General features: G+C 38.7%; 2 protein-coding genes across 2 annotated transcripts; one reads left to right on the top strand and one right to left on the bottom strand.

The window, feature by feature from the left end:
* Positions 1 to 609: 609 nt before the first annotated feature.
* LOC137029413 (E3 SUMO-protein ligase ZBED1-like) lies at positions 610 to 2858 on the bottom strand. The gene is made up of 2 exons (XM_067399013.1): positions 1741 to 2858; positions 610 to 1417 (listed from the first exon to the last, which is right to left on the bottom strand). Exons 1-2 carry the CDS (start codon positions 2808 to 2810, stop codon positions 745 to 747), a joined length of 1743 nt encoding a protein of 580 aa, XP_067255114.1. The 5' UTR covers positions 2811 to 2858; the 3' UTR covers positions 610 to 744.
* Positions 2859 to 6884: 4026 nt separating this feature from the next.
* On the top strand, positions 6885 to 22981 carry LOC137029412 (peptidyl-prolyl cis-trans isomerase-like). The gene is made up of 5 exons (XM_067399011.1): positions 6885 to 6966; positions 22070 to 22100; positions 22217 to 22305; positions 22380 to 22552; positions 22648 to 22981. The coding sequence occupies exons 1-5, from the start codon at positions 6898 to 6900 to the stop codon at positions 22778 to 22780; spliced, it is 495 nt and encodes a 164-aa protein (XP_067255112.1). The 5' UTR covers positions 6885 to 6897; the 3' UTR covers positions 22781 to 22981.
* The last annotated feature ends 956 nt before the right edge of the window (positions 22982 to 23937 follow it).

The raw sequence follows: 23937 nt of genomic DNA, 5'->3' as shown, positions 1-23937 counted from the left end.
TAGATAAATGAGTAGTATTAGTAAATAAAAGAACAAGCAACTTAAACTTCTGCGAATAATTTGCTGATGCAGGTACAAAAAAAGACGTTTACCTGCAAAACAAAAAAACAAAACAAAAAAATATTGCCCCCCCTAACTCGAGAGTCAAATGTCGCCCATGTGTGTGTGTGTGTGTATATATATATATATATATATATACATATATATATATTAGTGCTGTCAATCGATTAAAAAAAATTAACTAATTAATCGCACAATTTTTTTAAATTAATCGCGATTAATCGCAATTAAAAGACTGAAACTTTTTGGATATGTAAATGTAAAATGTAAATAATTAATGTAAACTCAAGACAAAGAAACTATTTAAATTCAAAATATGATTGTTTATTGGAATTTTTGTTTAACTTGTAACACAGATTTTCTCATGTAAACAACATACCTGCAATAAACCATCAATATCCTCCAAATTAACTGTTGGCTTGAAGGCCATATTTATTACAGAAATAAAAACACAGGCATGTAAGTGCCATTTGAATTTCAAAACAATCAATGCCAATAAAAAACAAAAATGATTTCCATGTTGAATTCTAAGTGGACTGCAAAAAAATTCCAAAGTATAGTCATTGCAAATATGGAAATTGGAAAATAATAATAATAAAGGAATGAATACAAACAATTGTACTCATTGTAACGTTGTATTGCTGAGAGTTGAGAACATTAATTATAAAGTAGAAACTATTTTGCTTAGTCCTCCTTTACATTCAGCCAGTTGCTGAGACAGACCAGTCTGTTGACATTATCAGGGGACAATGTGGCCCTTTTCTTTTGAATGATGTGACCTGAGAGTGAGAACAGTCTCTCACAAGGCACCGTTGTAGCAGGGGTTGACAGATACTTGCATGCTATTGGTGCCAGCCTTGCATGTGTTGCTTCTCTCTTTTTCCACCACTGTAGTGGACAACCCTCCATGTGCAATTTGGGCTCTGCTTTGTAGCGGTTAAGACACTGTTCTATGGACTCTTCCTCTTCATCTGACTCTGAATCAGAAGAAACCAGCAAGACGGAGATCCTTCTCTTCTTTGGTGGCTGTTGGTCTGTTGTCTCTTTAGACTCTTGTTTTCCAGGACTCTGTGCCATTAACAGCTTGCTTAGTGAAGCCCACACCTCATTCCTTTCATCTTTGGGAAGACACTTTAGGTCTTTAAACCTTGGGTCAATTGCAGTAGCGATCTTCAGCCATGTGAGATTAGTGCTGTCCTTCCTTTTAGATAGGTCTGAAGTAAAATCATTTTTGAATTTAACTACATAGGCTGGATCATCCTCTGTGGACTCCATAATTTTGAACAAGTGGCACAAGGCTGGCAATACCACTGAGCAGGAGATGTACTGCTCTCCTCCCAGCAGTTCAGTTACATATCTGCAATGGAAAGCACAAGATGTTGCTATTAAATGCAAAGAAACAAATTTTGTGCCAGTATGTAACATGTACACTTACACTCTCACACTCACTCATTCTCTCTCTCTCTCTCTCTCTCTCTCTCTCTCACACACACAAACACACACACACACACACAAACACACACACACACACACACACACACACACAATTGTATTTTATTTACATTACATTGTTCAACACCATATTTATTTCTTCTTCACCTTTTTAATAATGTAATAATGTCACACAGATTGGGGGATAGTGAAAACAGACAAGAGACGGAGAAAATAATATTAATCTACCTGCAAGGTTCAAGTAGTTCCTCCAGCTTTTGCAGTTTGGCGAGCTCCTGTGTAGTCAACATGGCAACATTGCTCTTTTGCTGAGCCAGGGTAGTGGTCAGTGGAGATTTGTTTCGCTGAATTCGCTTGACCATCTCTAGGGTAGAATTCCATCTAGTCGTAACGTCCTGAACGAGAGATTCTTGTTTCTGTCCACATGCAACTTGCTGTTCCATTAGTTCGTGAGCGTTGGATGGACTATGCTTAAAGTGCCCAACAATCTTGCGACATTTAGCTAGGACACTTTCAAATCCACTGCCGTGAATGGAAACTGTGACAGTTCGTTGCAAAATGTGGGCCGTGCAGGGCAGGTGTTCAAATGGAAGTAGTCTCGCGGCAGCAACCATATTACGAGCACTGTCAGTGCCAAGTGTGCTTAACTTGTCCTCGATTTCCCATTCTCTTGCCACATCGAGAAAATGATCCGCACATGCCTCAGCGTACTGTCGTTCCTCAGTTTTAGACACGGTTAGTGCGAATGAATGCAATTTCCATTCTTTATCAACGAAGTGCGCTGTGATGCCTAAGTAGTTGTCATTGCTCACAGAAGTCCAGTGGTCCCCTGTCAGTGCGATGTGTGTCGCTTGCTGTAACGTGTTCATCCTCCGTGCCTTCTCATCGTCATACAAAGTGTGTATTTTTGACATGATGGTTCCTCTTGAGGGCATATTGTATGAGGCGTCTCCGGATGCAGTTCTAATGATGTCCCGCAGTCCATCGTCATCTACTATGTTAATGGGTCGGCAGTTTTTAGCTATCCAAATAACCAAAGCATTCATTACCTTATCACTTACAGATCTTGTCATTTTACCACGAACGCACTCCTGCAATTTACATTGGCGAGGCCCCGTAGAGATGGTTTCGGTGGGGTGTTTTGCTTTTAAGTGATATGCCAAAGACGAATTACTTCTGTGGTAATTAAATTCGGCTTTGCAAAATGCACAGATTACTTTTGTTTTATCCACAGAACCATCCGGCAGAGTTTTATACTGAAACTTTCCGTCTAAAAGTCCTTCCTTGGTCTTATCCATATTTCTTTGCACGTTGAACACACATGGGCCACAACCGGAAATAAAAAAAACTGCAACCACGTTAATTGCGTTAATTTTTTTTAACGCGTTAAATATTTCAAATTAATCGCATGCGTTAACGCGCTAATTTTGACAGCACTAATATATATATATATATATATATATATATATATATATATATATATATATATATATATATATATATACATATACATGAGATGCAAAACAGATTGCAGATTTCCCGCCTACAAAAGTGCGTTTCAAAATAAAAGCCCTGTAGCGTTGTTCTAAAGCAGTGGTCGCCAACCCGTCGATCGCGATCGACCGGTCGATCTTTATCACTGTTCCAGTAGCTCGCGAAAACAACAGAAATATATTTCTCCAGTCTTTGTAATGTATTTTTTTTTTTTTTTTTTTTTTTGTTATTTTCGGGAGCTATTGGGACAGTAATAAAGGTAAATAGCCCACATCATGCCCGAGTCTGTAAACGGCCGTAAACAAGAGGCCAGAGACGCTGAAGACGGACGCAAAGAGGAGACAATTCTGTAGCAGGCAGAGCAGCTCACTGTTCACGATGCTCGAAATATAGGAAGAAAACATAAATATTGAATTAGGGGTGAAGGGTTATATGAATGCATCTCTAAAAGGAATTACTGTCTTCAGAATAAAATCCGAATAAAGTAGCTAATTATTAGCGCAGTTCAGCTTTGTTTACACAGCGGTAACCAAGGAAACACTAGGTGCGTCCCAATTCGCGTACTTATGCACTATTCTATGACGTTTTTAAGTATAAATAGTGCGAGTAGTGCGTTCACACTGAAAATTCCAAAAAGAAAAAGTACACTTTAAATACCCGGATGATGCACTAAATTAACAGAAAAAACGAAGTGTGGAATGTTGGACACTTCGTGCACTCAACTGTCGCAGTTTTAATTACGTAGTGGAGGGGAAGGGAGGATCGTACTCCGTTGTTAAATGACAAAATAACCTTATACAATTCACGCACTACATGGATGAGTGCATAGTGCACAAGTACATAGTGTATAAGTGCATAGTGTATAGTGCGTCATTTGGGACACAACTACTGTATCACTGCTGCTCCATAAGCGCCACCTGCTGTCAGAGAGTGAATTTGCGTCTCATTCAGCCTGCTGTTTTTGTTTCAAGCTTTTTTTGTGTAGCATATAATTTCACAAAGATAAAGTCAGACCATTGTGTTTTTGCTTTAAATCTTGAAATTAAATCTCAATTAATTCAAATAAAAAAACAACTGCTCATGCAATGTGATAGCATCTTTGTTTGGATTGTGATTAAAAAGCAGTGGTTCCCTCTAATTTGAAATGGCTATGTATTTTTGTTTATAATAATAATAATAAATATCTGCAACCAGTATGAGAATCGGCCAATTTGCTTGTAAAAATAAATAAATAAATCAGAATCTAAATTGGCCACGGAAAAAATACTAAATACAATCTGGGCTGTCTTTTTCTATCAAGTAGATCTTGTCTTTCATAAAGGTCGAGGTCAGGGATAATGGGCTTAAAAAGGTTGGTGACCACTGCTCTATTCGATACGTTGAAATCACAAAAAAATGCTCTCAGTTTCCTTAGCTTTTACATTGCATTTATTTGTTGTAGGCCTATATGTTTATGCACATTTATATTTATTAATTATTTCGTCTCATATCTTTCTAACTATTGTATTTTAGTATATGTATTGTTAACTACTTCAGTCCGGCCATGTCACTCGCTTTGACGCTTTCCCCGCGCGCGTAACGATCACTTCCGGTAAGCCACTTGCATCCAGTGAGAAAACCAAAATGTAATTTGAGGGCTCGTTATCCGTTTTTTTCCATTTTTAATTTGAGCACAAAATCGAAAAACGAGTCGTTTTCCGTTTTTTCATTTTGGATTTAAAAAGGAAAATAAAAAAAAAACTTTATTTTTTTTGTTTTTTGATTTTTGGTTTTATATAGAAAAATGAATGAACGAATGATACACGGATTCAGATCAAGTCCTACAGCCATATTCATTCCCAGGGCTTGTTCGAGATGCATCGGCGCTGTACAAGCCGATCGCAGAATGCGTTTGGAAAGCATGCGACTCATTATGCTTTCGTTGATGTCATACGCCGATCAGCCTGCCCTGCACACAGAGCCACAGTGCCGATGCATATCAAAGAGCTTAGAACATAGTGTATATTCTTTGTGCATATCGAACGTTCAGTTCACCATGCCAGACCTAATTAGGTTAATTCATCCAAAAGGATTAGCCAATTAGCGCCAAGCACCGCCCACTGCCTGTTGATTGGCATTTGTGAAATGGCCTCTATTATTATGAAAAGAATCTTTGGGAAAATCGTGCTTTGGAAATGCATGATTCTTCAAATAGGCGTCATTCGTAAAAAAAAAAAAAGAAAAAAAAAAAAAAAAAACAGCATATTATTAGGGAAACAGCTTTTTGAAAAAGCACATTTAATTTTGAAAAATTATATATTTGAACACAATAATAGTGTGTGAAAGAGGATATTGTGAAATATATTAATAAATGTTGTGTTTTCATGGAATTAAAAAATAGATACATTTATTTATTGATTTATTTAATAATTGAATTAATAATTAAATAAATTGATTATTTAATTATTTCAGAACATACTGTTCCATTAAATTGTTTTACTGAGTTCATTATTTATTTCATTATTTCATTTTGAGTAATTTGGTCCTCCATAAGTATGTTTTTTTTTAAGCATAGTTTTTTTTAATCTCACTTATAAACTTCCCTCTCCCCATCAATACAAAAATCAGCTGAGCTGACACATAATAGACAGTCAACAGAATCACAATGTATACATTCTCAGATATATATTCTAAAATAAGGATTTTTTTCTTTATTCCCAGGTGAAAAAATAGTGTTGTAATTTATACTACAGTAAAGTACTTGAATTAATTTGTTGTGGTAATTCTATAGTTGCTGTAATAATATAACAACTATAGTAATATAAACAAATTACTTAATAGCCTACTGTACTAAGTTTTCTACAACTGTAGGGTATATTATAGAGTTTAGTGTAGTAAAAACTATAGTTTATCAGTTCATGCAGTATGCTATAGCATTCATTAACAAAGTGTAGCAAATACTATACATTATACTACAATTTGCTACAGTATGGTTCAAAAACACTATATGGTTCAGCAAGCATAGCATAACCCCCGTATATTTTAAAATATCATTGCTTAGTGATAATTGGTTACAAGTGTTAGCTAGCCTGTTACTGAATTACATGACTGAAATATCAGCAGATAAGGTGGGATTTAGGGTAAACAAACTGCTGTATGCTACTTGCAATGGTCAAAAACGTATAGCCTAGCAACCCAGGTGAAAAACTACACTTCCTTAAAGTGCTCTATTTTCGCGAAGCTAATTTTATACTTAATAGATTGTTCTTAATTTTGTACTTCCATTGTATTTTTTAATAAAATTCTTCTTTAGTACTTCTTAAGAATATCTATAGCCTACTCAAGTGTGCTATTTTGAGACACCATGAATTAGAACTAAAATGTGATTTTAACATCTCTGTATTTGTAGTGTTATGGGGTTCAAGTACTACAAGTGGTAACTAGTGTCTCAAAATAGCACAGTTGAGTACACTAAGATGTTCTTAACATTATATTAAGAAGTACTAAAGAAGAATTTTTCGTATATTAAAGTACAAAATTAGTGTGTGAAAATAGAGCACTTTAAGTACATTATGGAAGTGTACTTTTTTCACCTGGGAATGCGCGTGTCCGTGGGTGTGGTAATGTGGGCTGGTGTGGTTACAGTGCCAGGGCTGACTTTTTGTCCCAGTCCGCCCCTGGCACTGAATCAAACGCACTCCCTCTGAGCGCTAATTCATCCGCGCCGCTTCTAATTGGCTAACGCGCACGTCACTCAGCGGTTCCACGGCTTCATAGGTTCCACTTGAAAAAAGGGTTTGCTGGCTGCTTCTATATAACCCGTTTTCGCACACATCCTACTTCCCGATGAGCTGCAGCATTTTGTAGGATTCATTCGGTGATCAGCTTCTAATACAAATAGTTTTTTTCATCATGGCCAACCCCAGAGTTTTTTTTGACATCACCATCAATGAAAAGGATGCCAGGAGGATTGTAATGGAGGTAGGTCACAAAAAGTGCCTGGATTGCGGTGGTTCATGTGCGTTCACATCACACCGTCTTTAAATCTAACGAATTTTTTCCGTATTTTTTTTTTTTTATAAAATGTGTGTAATCTGATCGAGTGTTTCAGAATCTTGAGATGGGCGGACGGGGAAGCAGTTTTTTCCCCTCGCCAAACTGCAACAATAGGTGTGTTCGACATCGGCTGCGGCTGGATGCAACCGATCGGCGAGATTAGCCGCGTGCAGGCGGGGAGGAGCTGAAAACGGAGACGTGAAGTCGGACACTAGGCTTGTTTGAGATGAGCAAATTCTGCGCAGAACCGATCAACGGTGATCACCGCGAGATGCATGCCGGTTAGAAATGTGTCCGAGGGTGGTCCGCCTTGCTCTGATGTCATGCTGACGTGTGTCAAAAACTTCTCGCGAGCGCGAGGCGTCCTCATCGGATTCTGCAGTCGAGCGCAGTTGCTCTCCACCGACTGCGCTGACCAAAAGCATGATGGGAAACGGCTTGCTGACGACACAGCTTAAAGCTTATTGGTTTAAACAACCGTGATGTATTGATCTGATTTAAAATGTTTGATTTTAAAACTCTAATGCCATGATTTTATGCGTATAAATTATGTGTGAATATTCCAAAAGTCTCTAACTGTGTGATCTTTCTATGGGTTATATGATTGTTATCATATTTATAAAAATATATAAAAACATGTCTGTAATTAAAATAAAAATTATTGATACACACATTCTTCGAATGGAAATAGGCCTAAATAACAAGTACTTTGGGTGTCTTGTTCATTATGTTTATTTTCATATAAAAGCAACAGAATGTAAATTACATCCAGTTTATCAGCAACACAGCGCACAAGTGTGAATCCCGCGATATCCGCCTTAATCTCTCAGGTGTCTGATGCACTACGAGAAAGGAGAATTGTCCGTCTTGCCTGCACTTTTTTCACTCCTCCCCTCACTGCAGCCGCCTACTCTCGGCTGAACTTCAGGCGAGGGCGAGGCTAGGCGCATCTCAAACAAGCCTACTTTCTGCTTCTCGTAGTGACGCTCGCGCTGCGTTTGCATCGGTTTGCATACTTTATCACAGCTGAAGTGAAATAAATGCAATATTTGACATACACTTATGTTTCAGAGACCTTTTCATTCAAAACATTATGTATACTGCTTACAGCGTCTGTTTTTACAAGAATAAAGTTCAACATATCGGTCTTTGCGGCGCTGCATCAAGTCGAACAAGCCTAGTGTTTCTTCTTGCCGTTAATCAGATTTCAGGAAAAGTTCGCTCCAGCTGCAAAACACCTTTGTACTACCATTGGTCCGTGACGATAACGTAACAGGAGGTGTGCGCCGAGGCTCCGCCTTCTCTCGAGTGAGCGCGTCTCTGACTCATTTGATCTGTAGAGTTTGCTGAGGAAAGAGCTCCGCAGGTGAAAACATGAACACACAGGATAGCCGCTTTATAGTACAAAATGAAGTTGTGCTTCTGATGAAATGAGGCACTAACATTGTTTTTCATGTTTGATACTGTAAAACTGCTTGATTTTAAGCAATCTATTGAATAAAGTGCTATATGAAGACCTGAGGTGACTGGAGTGCTAATTTGCAGAGCTCATTAACATACCGATGTTGTTATGATCAGATGCTTTTCTTATGCTTAATAATAAATGCTTGCTGTTTTCTCATTTTTGTTGTGTTTATTTTGTTACTGAGAAGAAAGTGTACAGCACACAGGGGCATAGCACCAAATTTTGGGCCCTGGGTACAAACCATCTTGCTGGCCCCCCGTACCAAATACCATAGTGATACCAATGGGTGGGGTATTGCATTTTTATCATGAAAAAACACTTAAAATGAAAACAAAATAAGCCACACTCTGATTAATATATTTTTGTTTTATTGTCAAAAGTACTACTACTTACTGAGATGACAAAAGGTCTAGCAGGTCCAAACCTGAACTAAATCAAATATACTGTAAAGACGTTCTGAACAATGACCATACCAAATGCTTATTTCCTCTTAACACTTAATTACTAATAAAACAGGCAATTCCGCTAAAAGCTCCTTGTCTCACTGTCAGGGCCGGATTAACATAAGGGCTAGGTGGGGCTGAAGCCCCAGGGCCCGCGGGTAGAGGGGGCCCGTGATTGGCTGGAGGAAATGAGATTGACAAGTCATAGGTGTTTGATTTGTGTCTAATAAAATAACAAGAAAAAATGATTGGAAAATGTGCCTGACTGATAAATCATCGTCCAATCAAAATCACTTTACAATTCGTGCCATGACATCGGGAAACGCCTCTTTGCGTTATGCTATCTCATGTAGACTAGAAATTTGGCCTTTATTGCTTTTTCAGCCTCGCTGGTGTTCAAATGATTAAAAAAGTGGTGCGCAAAAAAGGAAAAATAAGCTTGAAAGGGAGAAAAAGGGATGCTAATCTTACAGCAAAAATACCAAAACTAACTTCTTCGGTTCACATAAAACATCCGAGCCAGTGGAAGACCCCGCGCGCAGCGGCAGCTCACAATTATCTTCACCCACCGACACCGTCGCCGATCTGTGTGCTTTAGACGTTGAAAAAGGTGAGATAGCAGCTGCAGCAAGTTATTATTCTTATAACGAGTTAAGCCCTATTCGGATAGTAATTGTTTCTCATGAAAACGTAAGGTGTTTTCAACATTTACAGTTTACGAGTCGATTGATTTTATTGCCGTTTGAATTCACAATGTCAGTGTTTTTCTCCCATCATCATCATCACCCGTGTAAAAAGCCTGAATTAACTTTCCTACTGTTTTTTTGACGAACACCAATGTCGAGTGACTTGTCTCCACTATCTGCCTTTGAAGCACATTCTATCAGTTGCAGTTCTGGTGCCTCCATCCGTACAACTCGACCTCGACACATTCACATCACACGTTAACACAGCGGTAGAGTTACTCACGGGACACTGCACAAAAGTTCTTTATTTGCATGTGCTTTAAAGCCCTGCCAGTTAAACATGTCATTCGTGTGCTGTTCTATGCGCTTTTTCTGACCCCATACACCCGAAGCGTGCACACAAACTTAAGCCTGTCAAACAGCACCTGACTACTGGACTTCTTTCGCGTCAAGGTTTACATAAACACAGTTGGTTATGTCTGAAGTGAGTTGAGAAAATTGTCCCTTGTCCCTAAAGGGATAGTTCACCCCAAAAATTAAAATCCTGTCATCATACTCACTTTCAAGTTGTTTTAAACCTGAATGAGTTTCTTTCTTCTGTTGAACACAAAATAAACTATTTTGAAGAATGTGGGTAACCAAACAGTTGCTGGTCCCCATTCATTTCCATAGTAGGAAAAAAAAATATATAATGTGGAAATCACTGGGGACCATCAACTGTTTGGTTACCCACATTCTTCAAAATAGTTTATTTTGTGTTAATAAGAAGAAAGAATTATTGTGTCAGCAATATATGCAATACAATTTCAAAATATGTTAAATATTTTATGTTAAATATATTTTAAAATATGTAAAATAGCATGGAATATTTAGTGTGCTTGTGCTTATATAAAATGATTTGATAAAATGAAATTTGTAAAAATATAAAAATAATAACAATAAAAAACAAATTCTTGTGGTACAAGACACTGTGGCTTGGCAATCATATGAAAGGGGGCCCTTGGTGTTGCTATAGCCCCAGGGCCCAATGTGTTCTTAATCCGGGCCTGCTCACTGTCACTGCTTTCACCTGGCCATGATGAGGGGCCTGCTGCTGCAGGGTCTGAAACTGAAATATATGGCTTCAAATGGTTGCTAAAATATCCTTTATTGTCACAATACCTTTTTTAAAGTGTAGGCTAAGTACAAGTTAATTGCTGATTATTTGTCTGTTTAAAATAAATGCAGACTATAGAATCACAGGGTACACTAACCGCCAAACTAGACATTCAGTCTTTGAATTACGTTTTAAAATAAGTCATTTTCAATCATTAAGATGTGCATTAAACTGAGAACAATCCTGTACTTAATGTAAGAGCGTGCGCGAGCTAATTTGCATAACAATGCGATAAAATAGGCGCTAACGATCTGTGTTTTCGCGGGTGTTAGATTTTGACAATGGAGGGAAATATACAGTGTTTTCATGTAAACTTCTGACTCAGGGGAGAACTGCAGCAGAAGAGGAGACAAGCTGCGCAGCTGCCTGGAGTGGCAGTGTGTTGAGCTCCCAGCTCCGCCTACGTCTGCTTCTCACTACGGTGCAGGCCCGTTGTTTCTTTTGCGCTTTAGTTGAGCTATAATAAAGTAATTATGCAGCGCGCGCCGGCGCATTTGCTCGAGCAATTCTTGGGTTCACGCTTCGAGCACAGTAGGCTATAGCCCAGTGGCGAGGCTACAGAAGGGCCAGGGCGGCACTGGCCCACCCAGATTGATGGCTGACCCACCCAATCAAAGGTGCCAGAATATTTCATTTTATTTCCAGACACTACTTTGGTCTGGAAATAGTCATATCTGTTGTGAAAGCCTATATATAATTTGAAAAATGTATTATTAAAAATACATAATGTGTTTTTATTTTGCGCCGGTAAACTCAGCTTTCCAGAGTCGCGACAGCAGCTGTTTCTATGCGGCGCGCGTCACCGTCCATGAGTTGCGCTTATAATAGACTATGTGTGCCGGTTTGTTTCATTTCTACTGTGATTAGCCTATTTATTCTACAGTAACAATTTATTCTATGGTAACATAGTCACCTATGTTTAAAAAAATTAAAAATTGAAGTGATGACAATGAAATTAAATCGAGCTTTGGTTCAGTATTGTGTCCTAGCATCCCCCACACCATTATGACGGTAACTCTCCAAACAAGCAAATGGCCCCCCATATTTTTCCCGATGTGATCCGTCAGCTCCAGTCCACTAATGTGGAGCGGTTAAGGCCCGGGTATGCTTCATTTCCCACGTTCCCCTCCGTCTCGCGCACAGTTAAGAGCGCAAGTCTTTCAGATTCTCCTTTGCCCATAAGCACGGAAAGACGCGTTCGGCGTATGAACACGCGCACCATCCATGGTCATAAAAATTAGTCTGCGTGGAGAGTCAAAGCTAGTCCACAGTCTAGTAAACGTTTCTTGCTTGCGCCGACTGAAAACACATGAGAAACATAATGAGAAACATCATGAGACAGTAGAGACTCGGCATGTGGATAAAAAAGTTAGGCTAATCGATTTGATGCTGTGCCCGAACACCGCGTTAATCCTTTCACAGTGGCATATAGCGGACGGGGATGCGGGGCTATTAAATTATTTTTCTTATTATCATGCTACTTTTATTATTAAATTAATATTGCAATTCTTTTGCCCCGCTATATCATAGCGCATCACCGCATAACCGACGCGCTGCGAGGACAATAAAATATTAGTAAGATAGCATACTCCTCAACAACTTGTTTAACACGAAATACTAATCAGTTCACGAAAAATACTATTTTTTCTCACTATGGGCCACAAGAGAAATAATAAGAAAATAAACTAGATTCATCTCTCATTGTCTCTAAGAGATTTGCGCCGTTATTGCAGCGGCAGATGCCAAAAGCTCAGTCAGTTTTTACTTTCGGTTTCTGTAGCAAATTAATTGACTGGCGTTTGAGATCACCCGCATAACTCTCACGCAAAGTCTGCACATCATTTGTGTGATATCCACTAGCTCGCCTTCATGGTTTAAAATGGAAATAATTACAATATGGCGACGTGGCATTTTTCTTTATCACCGGTTGCTTGCAAAATGATGGACACTGATTCACATATCGTCCACGTCATTTCCCGTGATAATAAAATTAAGTCAATTATTATATATATATATATATATATATATATATATATATATATATATATATATATATATATATATATACATATTAGACAAAAATAGAGGTCCACCCTATTTCATCAAGGTCCACCCACTTGAAGATTTCTGGCCTCGCCACTGCTATAGCCTAACGGCTGATTGGAGTTTTACTGACATAGCCTGACAACATCTCATCTGACCGCAGTTCACTGTTGAAGCTACCTTTTCCGCGCTCGTTTGACTTGCGCCTGGCGCTGAGGCGAAGTCGGAATGCGCGTCTGGTCTGAAAAGTGTCCTGTTTGTTGTGGTCGTAAAGAGACAGTTCTATATAAACGCAGCGTTTTACTTGGCAATGTGTTTATGCTCTGTTGGTGGTTTGTGGAGTAGCATCACCTGAGGGGGATTAGACAAATGCTGAATTAGAGACGGTAAAAGTGAGTGGGTCCAATATCATTGGTCTTAAAAAGTGGGTGGGTCTTGTCCCACCCACATACAATGGTTCCGACCAGGGACGTGCACAGGAATTTTGAGGGGCAGTTGCTCTGTCCTATAAAAAAGGGCACTCCCCTACTCCCCGGGCTATATGAAGGACTGAGAATAACATGAGATGCGGAAGAAATAGTCCTACCCACAATAGCGATTAAGTACACAAACCGAACAACGAACGAAACCCTTTAAATATATCATCAGATCGATGTCTTGAGGTGTGGTAACCGTGGTAAGCGGAATAATTGACTCCGCTTCGAGTCGTGACCGAATCACCACCTCAGGTGTGCATTATTTTTCTAATAATTCAACAGCCCGTCGTCAATTATTCCTTACTTGAATCACAGCTTAAATAGTGTTTTGACATCGACAACCCAAGTGCATTTTACCTCAAATTTGCGTCTAGTTAACTTTCTAAAGTAACAATAGCTTCTCGGGTCGACATTAACACACTGACAAAATTATATTCAGAAATAAAAATATTTTTATACCACTTTTTAATGTGTGATTGTGTAAAGGTTTTCACGAGATACCAACCTTTCGCGAACTTGCTTCCAACACTCGTTCTCATGGAGGCGCGGTGTGCACGGAGGGGAGGGGCTGTGCGCGCGCGAGTATGTGAGAGAGATGCGTGAATGAGAGACGCAGGGAAATCAACGTTTGCTCTATGAAAGACATTGACAAAGACGAAAACTAAGGACATTTAATCTATAATTTTATTTTAGTTAGTTTTGCCAAACACACATTACAGTTTTGGTTAGTTATCGTTTTTTTTGTAATGCCTCGTTTTTATTTTTATTTCAGTTAACGACGATGTTTTTTCCCACCTAGTTTTCGTTTTTTCGTTCGTTTTCGTTAACGATTATAACCTTACTCACCTTTCCGACAACGTTAAGTCCTCTCATCCGACAACCGCGACAATCTCTTTCTAGTGCCGCTCATGCAGGCTCAGCTCAGGTGCCGGTCGCGTGCAGCGCTGCAGCCACGTAAACAGAGTTTGCCCTTCCCCTACTGACTTTCACTTTCGGACGGGTGCCCGAATATGTAAGTGAATGAGGCTTTGCGATTTTTTTATTTTATTTTATTTTTTTATTTTATTTTTTTTTATCTAGGCCTACGTGAAATTCTGCATCCATTGTACAATTTTTTATTTATTTTTTTCCACCTCGGAAGGACAACGTGAGTCGAGAAGGGCATATGGGCAGTTGCCCGGGCAACCTGAGCAACCCCCCTGTGCACGTCCCTGGTTCCGACGCCCATGATTCACAGGCAGATTTGCTTTATGTATTTCCCCGGCGTCAAATCAGGCACATACAAATGTCAAGAAACATGACTCCAGGCTGCATGTCTGTATTCATGGATTAGGTTTATTTGACAAGTTGTAAGAAACACTTTCGAGTCCAACCTTTAGTGTAATTCGTTTGTTTTTACTCGCGTTTTCGCAGTTTCCCCTATTAAATCTAGTCATGCAGCAGGTTCTTTTGCCACTCAGTCCAGCTGAGGCCGGGAGCGCGCTTTCAGCGGGAAAGTGACGTCGATGGCTATGATGCATATCTTCGTTGACAGAAATGTTGAAATTTAATATTTATTATACACATTTTTACAGCATTGGAAAACGTTAAGAATGTTTGTGTTTGTCCTCCTACAGAAACCATTTTCATACATTTTTGAAAAAGCTCCAGGGAGCCACTAGGGGAGCGCTAAAGAGCCGCATGCGGCCGACCTCCGACCTAGAAATATTGTTTGCTCGCTATGTAGGGTGTGATACTATAAAGTATTGGTATATTATTCAAATAGAGTACGAACATAAATGTATGCTGTTCTACCTGGAGTAGATATTTATGTCAAAACAATGTCAATGCTCGATGATGCATTTGGAGCTCACCTTTCTTTTCAAAAAAATGAGTGAGCAACTGCTTGCCCTCATTTGCCTTTCTCTCTTTAATCTTCTTTTCTTTTCGTTTTTGTTTTTGAGCCCCTGATTTTCCTTTCTTAAGGAAAGACATGACTCTTCCCCTGTCTTCCTAGTTCATATCACGGCTAACTGCAGCTCCTGTCTCATTAACTGATTCACCGCAGGTCCGCAGCAGAAGCACCATTTACATTGATTCGAGAGGGGTGGTGGGGCCCTACACAGCATGAAAATGACTTTTTTTTTATACCAAACCAGTGCCTAACTACAAGTTTAGTTTTGCACAGGAACTTTTTTATTTGTACATAAATGCTATACAAATGTTAGTGCATGTATATGTATATATAGAAAACTGACTTCAGACGCGAATTCGCGTCATGGGAGGGGCTTTCATCTCTTTCTGCACAGATCCTCTGAATAAACACATAATCTCGTCAGTTGGAAACCTGTAGCGGCAATTTAACTCGGTTATGCCGGCCGACTTTTGCTAGCTAGAAGGTGGGCTAGTATCAACGGCTAAAATCATGCAAAAAGTTGTACAACTAACCAGATTGTCCGATTTCTTCGCTTATTCTCTTCCAGGCAAGGTCCTTTTTATTCCTGTCTCGATAAAAAAAATATAATGACACATCATAGAGCTCAGGGTGGCCACACACAGCTACATCTTTGTATGGTCTCCACCACTGATCACATCATCAGTGGCGTAGCAAGTCAGCCCCGGGCCCATATGCAAATTTTTGCAAATTTTTTTTAAAGGGGGGGGGGGGGGGGGGTCTTATGTGAAAGAGTCCCAGGACTTTAATATAAATAAGATATTATCACTAACATGCAGACAGAAATGGTAAAAACATTTATAGGAATGATAAAAACGGCTTTTCAACACAGTCTACGTTTGAATTCGACCGATTCGACTCTTGCTTTGGAATTTCAGAATGATAGCATCATTTCAGATGCAATGAGTCGGTCCGAAGATTATTCCAGTTATGAATTAATTATTCTGTCTTTTTTAATGCACGTTTTATTCCTAATAAATTTACTACAAGTTTCTTCTTTAAATATTTTTCCATCACGTTTTATGTGCATTTTATTTCGCTGAATAAAGAGTATCCACACCAACGAGTGTACGAGTTACATTTATTCACATCTTGTGCAGTATCTTAAAATGTGCAGACATAGTCGTTTTTTCAGAAAACCAATATGGCTCATTTAAAATTCTTACATTACTGCATGTATAAGTTTTCAGAAAGCGAATGGTCAAATACAGTAGATCATTGCTAAGACATGGCATTGACCATTTTATGGTCCATTTATTAAGATTCTTAACGATTTTCAGTATATTTAACATAGATAGACTATACAAAGTTATTGACAACATTATTTCTATTATACTTCATTTTTCTGAACATGTACACGGGTTCTGTCGCGCGCACAGACGCGCGTGCGAGCCTTTGAAAGTATTTAGCTGCAGAAAGACGCGTTCGGCGTGTGCGCTGCGCACTATCTAGTGGACTTTTGTTTTCAAGCACTCAATTCACTCTGTTGTACAGCATGGGCTGTTGCAAGACAGGTGCAACAGCGTGGACCGCAGCAGGGTGCTGAAAGTGGGCGCCGCCTCGTACAAAGATGCCGACACCGGCTGCATGTGAGGCAAAGCCGTGCACCCGCTGCACCCTGCTCTATCGAAACGTGCTAACTTATCGAAAAATGCTACCGTAGAGACCTAGGGCCTCATGTACAAAGCGTGCGTACGCACAGAAAAGTGCCGTAGGCTACGATCATTGTCACGGCGGTCCACTAACAATTTAGGCCTACTTACAAACCCACCTTTTCTTGTGAAATATTGGGTAACATACTGTCGACCCTTTGCCTCTTTCACTTCTCTTGACTTCCAGATTTTTGAGGCATTTTCACATCCTCTGTCAAGTTGAATCTGCCGGGCCGGCGCTATAAGTGAAGTCAAGCTGTTTGTGTTGCCTTGGTTACTGGATACAATTTGGGAGGACTGAACCATTTTATGATAATCGAGAGGGGGAGAGGGGCCCACGGACGTTTGTGTTTCCTAAACAAATACATTTTTTGACACCAGGAAACAGCAAATAGAATAATTTAAAGTTAATAATTTTTACTATCAAATATTTTTTTTAGCACCACAATTTTATTGGGGGCTTCTCTGGGCCCCATCTTAGTCATGGGCCCCGAGAATCGTCATCGTTTACCCCCCCTTTACAGCGCCCCAGCACATCATAAACATGTTACTACCAAAGCAGAGTCCCTGATTGGTTAACGCACCGCGAATTTACGCCAAAGTTCAGATTTTTCAACTTGGGCGTTTTGGGCGTCAGACGCTCAATTCGCGCGTCAGCCGCGTGAACGCTCAATTCGCGCCGCGCCATTCGCGCGTCAACGGCCGATTCGCGCCGCGCTAGACGCTTGATTCGGTGTGAACGCAGCATAAGAACAGCAGAAAATGAGCTGTGCTGCTGTCATTGACAGGAGACTGAAAGCAGAGCGCACATGACGGAGTTTTCGATGATTACAGGCCAGGGACGTGCACAGATATTTTGGGGGGCAGGGGCTCAAGTGGAAAAAGGGCACTTATAATTATTTATTTAATAAAATAATAAACCCTTAAATATATTTAGACAACTCTGACTTCCTTACCAATTTATTTTAATTCCCTGACACTCGCAATTGTTTTATTCTTGATTTCTACAAAATAATCAGTTCACACAGAGACCATGTTCTTCTTTAGTACTGACTAGGTTTATCACAAGAGCAGACGACAGCAAAGGAAATTATGCCACAATGTGCATGTTTTCTACTAGCCTACTATTTTCAAGAAGCTATATATTTAGAATAAATGACTGTACCAAGGAGAGGGCATAGTTTCACTAATAATTTGTTTATTTTACACAAATCAATAAATCATTTAATTCTTTTGGTGTTATTGGAATACTTCTTTCATGTAGTGGACAATTTTAAGATTTTGGTCCATTTTTGCTTCCATTTCTTTTACTCTAATGGAAAGAAAACTTAACCCTAACCCTACACATTTAGATGGTGTTTGTTTTAAGCCTACTACCATCCGTCTGTTTGCATCTGTAGATTTCTTCTAAATTAACCAAAACAAGCTAATCTGCATATTTAAACACATCAAGAGTTTCTTCCCCTGAAATGTTATAAATACATTATATATTATAACTAATGCCTGCAGAAGGCACCAAAAGCCTGCTGATATTTGTTGTTACACAGCACAGCACAGCACAGCACGACCAAATCCACGATCAAAGCCAACCACCAAAAGTAAAAATATATATTATTAGTTAAATAATATTTGGCCACTTTTTTTCTTTTGATAGAAATTCTACAGCCACTTTTATCGATGTAATCTCCTCTGTAAGCATAGATTTAGGAATAACATTATGTAATGCTGTATTATGATTTTTTAATAGTTTTAATAAATCATGCATCCTTAGAAAACTGTCTAATTATGCGGTTCATGGATGCTCCTCTTCTGGTATTGACAGCCCTACAGATATCATTACCATGGTTCAAAACGCAATGCATAGGACATTAAAATAATTGAAATTATAATATGACATAAATTACATTAGTATCAAATCAGGCAGATGCGTTGCTATTAACGCTGCGTAAACTCACCCTTAAATAGTTTTAAAATAGTTTCTCAAATTTCAAATGTCTGTGAACATACATAGGCTACCTGAAAGGAATGCACGGGATGGATCCATCTAGGTTTTTTTTTTTCGCATCTCATCGCCAAACAGCCAGCAGCAAACGCGAGATGTGCGGGAATGAATGGCGTGTCGCAGAGGGAGGGCAACTGAACTCGACAAAGCCAACCTGATATATAGTATTTATTATTATCATTATTATTATTATTATTTTATTCAGTAAATATATTTTTGACAGGGAGGCTGTGCGCAAACAGGAATATTTATTCATTTATTAAAATAAAAAAAAAAGCACCCCAGAAAAAAGGGCACTTTCTCTTGAGGAAGAAAAAGGGCAGGGGGCTTAAGCCCCCTTTTATGTCTATGTGTGCAGGAGCCTGTTACAGACGCAGTCTGCGCAGCTGCACGCGTTTTTTTCCCCCCAATACAGACGCCATTTTCACCATTTTTTTCAAAACCCAAGATGCCATTTTGAAAAGCAGGGGTGAATGCTGTCTAGCAAAACTTGTTCACCAGAACTGAATATTTACATTTAATTATTATAATGACTCTTTAAAATGTGCTCAGACTTGACTAATAAACGATTCCCATACGTTTTGATAAATGGTACTGCAGAAATGTCAATAAACACACTCTATGCAGTATCAGTACACATGTCTCGCGCGTTCTTGTCAATGTTGCCAGAGAAACGCGGAAGTCATGGAATTCTAACCTGCTCTCATCTTAAACGTCTTTTTCCCGCTATTGTTGTGTTCTAAAAGTTATGGTCTAAAAATGACTGTTACCTAATTTTAAAATAGAAATAAGTAATAGAAATAACAAAACTGCAAAGCCTTTAATCCTTTATTTGCTTATCACGACGCAGATATACTCTATGTAATATTATTTAGATAATGTTTGTCTCAGTATTTGATTTGCTATGATTTTCATGGTTGTCTCTCATCTCAAAATTTTGCATTAAAGAAAGGTTATCCCTCGTATTATCTTTGGGGTCTATTTGACACCACGCAATGTTTAACGCCTCTAAAAATATGGTTGACATTTTTTTTTTGCTTCATATTTGATGACTTTTAATGGGGACAACTAGGTAAACATAAATTTGTCACAATGACATATTTTCAGTGTCCACACAGTCCTATACACATCGGTGATCCTTGGGGTCAATTTGACCCCAGGCTCATTTATCTGTATAAAACATATTAGAAATATAAAAATTTTACACATATTTGTTTTGGAAAACAGTGAGGTCATTATAAAATGCAATTTTATAATCTACAAACAACTTTCATCTGCTTTAGGGCTCTAATCTATTATAACCATACCTGAAGTATTGCGAGAAACACTGTCATCACTGTCTTAATTCTCACAAAAACATAGATGAGGAGAATCCTAATTTTGAGACATCCTGCTCAAAATGAAATTCTTAGTGTTTTCTCTTCTGTTGTCTCTCAACCACAAGGAGGTACATTACCTTTCAAAAAAGGCCATTTATAATGGTCCCGCCCCCCACTTGAATGATAGGGTAAAGTAGCAGTGGGTTGTAGTCGCAGAAACCCTCATTAGATGAACTACTTGTTAAAAGTTTGCTGCTTCAGTTGTGGTGTTGATCAGATGCATTTTACATACAGTATTTACAGTACATACAGTAAATGCTTCATTGGCAAAAATGTCATTGTGTTCTTGCGTCTTCAATGGTTACCTCTAAAGAAAGACATGTACCCATCATCACTTTGCAGCAATTTCTTTGCATGTGAGGCCATTTTGATGCAAAGCATCTGAAAGAACCATTTTCTGGATCATCAAGAACTTCAGAACATCCCAGAGTGTCCAGCAAGCGGCAGGATGACCACCTCCTGAAGAGTCAATCCTGAACCATGTGCAGAGCTCAATATTGGCAGCAGGTGTGCATCTATAGGCACAGTGAGGTCAAGACTTTTGGACAGTGGCTTGGTGAAGAAGGGCAGCAAAGAAGCCACTTTTCTCCAAGAAAAACATCAAGGACAGACTAGAATTCTGTACAGCAAGTACAGCAAGGATTGGACAGCAGAAGACTGAAAGAAGTTATTTTTTCTGATGAAGCCCCCGTCCGACTGTTTGAGACATCTGGAAAATGATTAGTCCAGGGAATTAAAAGGTGAACGCTACCATGATGAGTCTTGTGTCATGCCAACAGTGAAGCATCCTGAGACCACCCATGAGTGGGGCAGTCCCAAGGGAGGGTCAAATTGACCCCAATACTGCATGTTATTACCCTTGATGGCAAATATTATTATATTATATTATATTATATTATATTATACTTAGATCATTATAAAATGCAATTTTATAATCTTCAAACAACTTTCATCTGCTTTGGGGCCCTAACCTATCATAACCATACCTGTAGTATTACATCATAATAGTGTAGGGGGAGGTGGGAATCTTAATAGTATGTAATATAATAAAATAAAGCCATTAATATATGAATATGCCTTTTTTTTTCATTTTTGTGGTTTTATTTAAAGAGCTATATAAGTAGTCAATGAAGAAACATAAAGTACCTGATACATAAACCTTTGAAAATAAAATCATATTCTGGAGGTTTTTAATTGCTGGGGTCAAATTGACCCCAGTGTAGAAAAAATGTTGCTGGATTTTGAGGGTAATAGGAGGGAGGGATAGTTCACCGAAAAAAAAAATGGTCATTTACTCGCCCTCAAGTTGTTCCAAATCTATATAATTTTCTTTGTTCTGTTGAACACAAAGGAAGATATTTTGAATAATGTGTTAAACTGAACAGTTTTGGGGCACCATTGACTTCCATAGTAGTTTTTTCCTACTATGGAAGTCAATGGTGCCCCAAAGTGGCCTGGTTACAAACTTTTCAAAATATCGTTTTTTGTATTCAACAGAACAAAGAAATTTATACAGATTTGGAACAACTTGAGGGCTAGTAAATGATAGAATTTAAATTTTTGGGTGAACTATCCCTTTAAGAAATGCAGAGAAAACATGGAAAGAAGTTATATAGGTTTTTTATACATTACATGCACTTAAATATAATATGTATAGAACACACATTATTAGCAAGTGAGATGCAATTTTTTTTTTTTAAATATTTGATAACACCCAATGATTTTTACACACATACTTTGCATATAAGCAGCTTAATTTCTATTTCTTATTTTCCCCCCTTCTATTTAAATAGCTGAGAGCTGATGTTGTTCCCAAAACTGCTGGTAAGCTTTTTTCCATATTAAATTTGTTTCTTATAAATAATAATAATAATAATAATAATAATAATGTGTAGACATTCTCTTTCTCGTTATATTTTAATATCTCAATATCTACACAGAGAACTTCCGTGCTTTGTGCACCGGTGAGAAGGGTTTTGGCTACAAGGGCTCCAGATTTCACCGCATCATCCCAGAGTTCATGTGCCAGGTAATCACTGAAGCCCGTGATGTCATAGGATGTTGTGGTTGACATCACGCTGATGTCATGCTTTTGTCATGCAGGGTGGCGACTTCACCAACCATAACGGAACTGGTGGAAAGTCCATCTACGGCAAAACGTTTGCGGATGAGAACTTCACCCTGAAGCATGTAGGGCCAGGAACCCTGACCATGGCCAACACTGGACCGAACACCAACGGATCCCAGTTCTTCATCTGCACTAATAGAACCACTTGGTAAACTGCAGCTTTTTATTTATTTATTTATTTATTTTTAATTTGTATTTACATTTGGTGATGATAGTGCCTAAATATGGTTTCTCCATGAACAGGCTCGATGGCAAACACGTTGTGTTCGGGAAAGTGGTAGATGGAATGGATGTGGTGAAGGCTATGGAGACTAATGGAAGCTGCAGCGGGAAGTGCACTGCCAAGATCGTGATCGCTGATTGTGGCCAACTTTAATTGTCGCTTACACCTCCTTCCCATCCCAACCATGCACATTCCTTACTATATAGATTTCTTTTTTTCAGTGGCGGCTGGTCCTAAAATTTTTTGGGGGGGCACAAAAAAAAAGAAAAGAAAAAAGAATTAGAGATGCAGAATAGGCTAATTGTTATGTAATGTATGTAATAATGTGATATAATGTACAACAAAAAATCATCTCTATTTTTGGGCTGAATGGCGATGTATAATCTTGGTATTTTGTATATTTTTCTATTTGAACTATATAAAAAAAATCTGTATTTAATTAAAAAAACAAACAAACAAAAAAAATCACATTCTGCCCAATATTTTCCTACAAACAATGTTCATGTTTAAGGCTCTGAAAACAAACATGAATGTAACCATGTAGTCTATGTTATATTATGTGCAAAAAAGGGGGTCAAATAACATTAGGCCTACATTCTAAAATTGTAACTACAATCTAAAAACAAAATAATGCTTTTTAAAGCAGAAGTTACATTCACTAAACTAAAAATGAAAATAAAAAAAAGCACAGACTATTATTAGTCTATTTTGATTACACTACAATAGTCACTGTCCATGCTGTATCTGCCCCAGTTGTTTTAAACATGGTTTTAAACAGCAAGCACGGAAAGCAAAATAAGGCATTAGTAGAAACGCACCCACATAGCCAGGCCTTTTTGGTGTACCAACGTGAAGAGTAGCTTCGCGTGTACGTCTTCCCCTTTTCGCTTGTCTGCTGTCTGATTAAGAGGTCAGGCTGATCTGGACCCAGTTCTTTTACCTTCAGTTTTTCTGCCAAAGTTGTCTTGGCGGGCATTGGAGTAGAGATTTTACAGAGTTTTCGTGTCCGGAACTAATTACACCTGAGTCCGCCATTGTCACATTGTCACATAACATTAATTGAAAATCACGCCACTTCTGGCCAAGCCCTCATTTGAGCAGTTTGGGGGCGACAAAAAAATCGCCCATTGCAGATAAGAATTGAGGACGCTGATTGGCTAAATTTTATGTCACATCTTGAATATATTTATATATAGAGAATACGAACCGACGTCACGCCTCGTTGCATGCCGGGGCGGCGCCACCATTTTGACAGGATCGCCCTCTATTACTCGTACTGAAATTAATACGGATTCTTGCTTACCTTTTGT

The sequence above is a fragment of the Chanodichthys erythropterus genome, chromosome 10, assembly GCF_024489055.1.
Source record: "Chanodichthys erythropterus isolate Z2021 chromosome 10, ASM2448905v1, whole genome shotgun sequence".
Classification (NCBI taxonomy): Eukaryota; Metazoa; Chordata; class Actinopteri; order Cypriniformes; family Xenocyprididae; genus Chanodichthys; species Chanodichthys erythropterus.
This window is presented reverse-complemented; position numbering and strand designations above follow the sequence as displayed.

Excerpts from the sequence above, each read along its gene's own strand:
- LOC137029413 (XM_067399013.1), bottom strand. The coding sequence starts at position 2,810 with ATGGATAAGACCAAGGAAGGACTTTTAGACGGAAAGTTTCAGTATAAA. Across the intron at positions 1,418-1,740 it reads GAACTACTTGAACCTTGCAG|ATATGTAACTGAACTGCTGG; the intron begins GTAGATTAATAT and ends TTTCCATTGCAG.
- LOC137029412 (XM_067399011.1), top strand. The coding sequence starts at position 6,898 with ATGGCCAACCCCAGAGTTTTTTTTGACATCACCATCAATGAAAAGGAT. Across the intron at positions 6,967-22,069 it reads CCAGGAGGATTGTAATGGAG|CTGAGAGCTGATGTTGTTCC; the intron begins GTAGGTCACAAA and ends CTATTTAAATAG. Across the intron at positions 22,101-22,216 it reads TGTTGTTCCCAAAACTGCTG|AGAACTTCCGTGCTTTGTGC; the intron begins GTAAGCTTTTTT and ends ATATCTACACAG.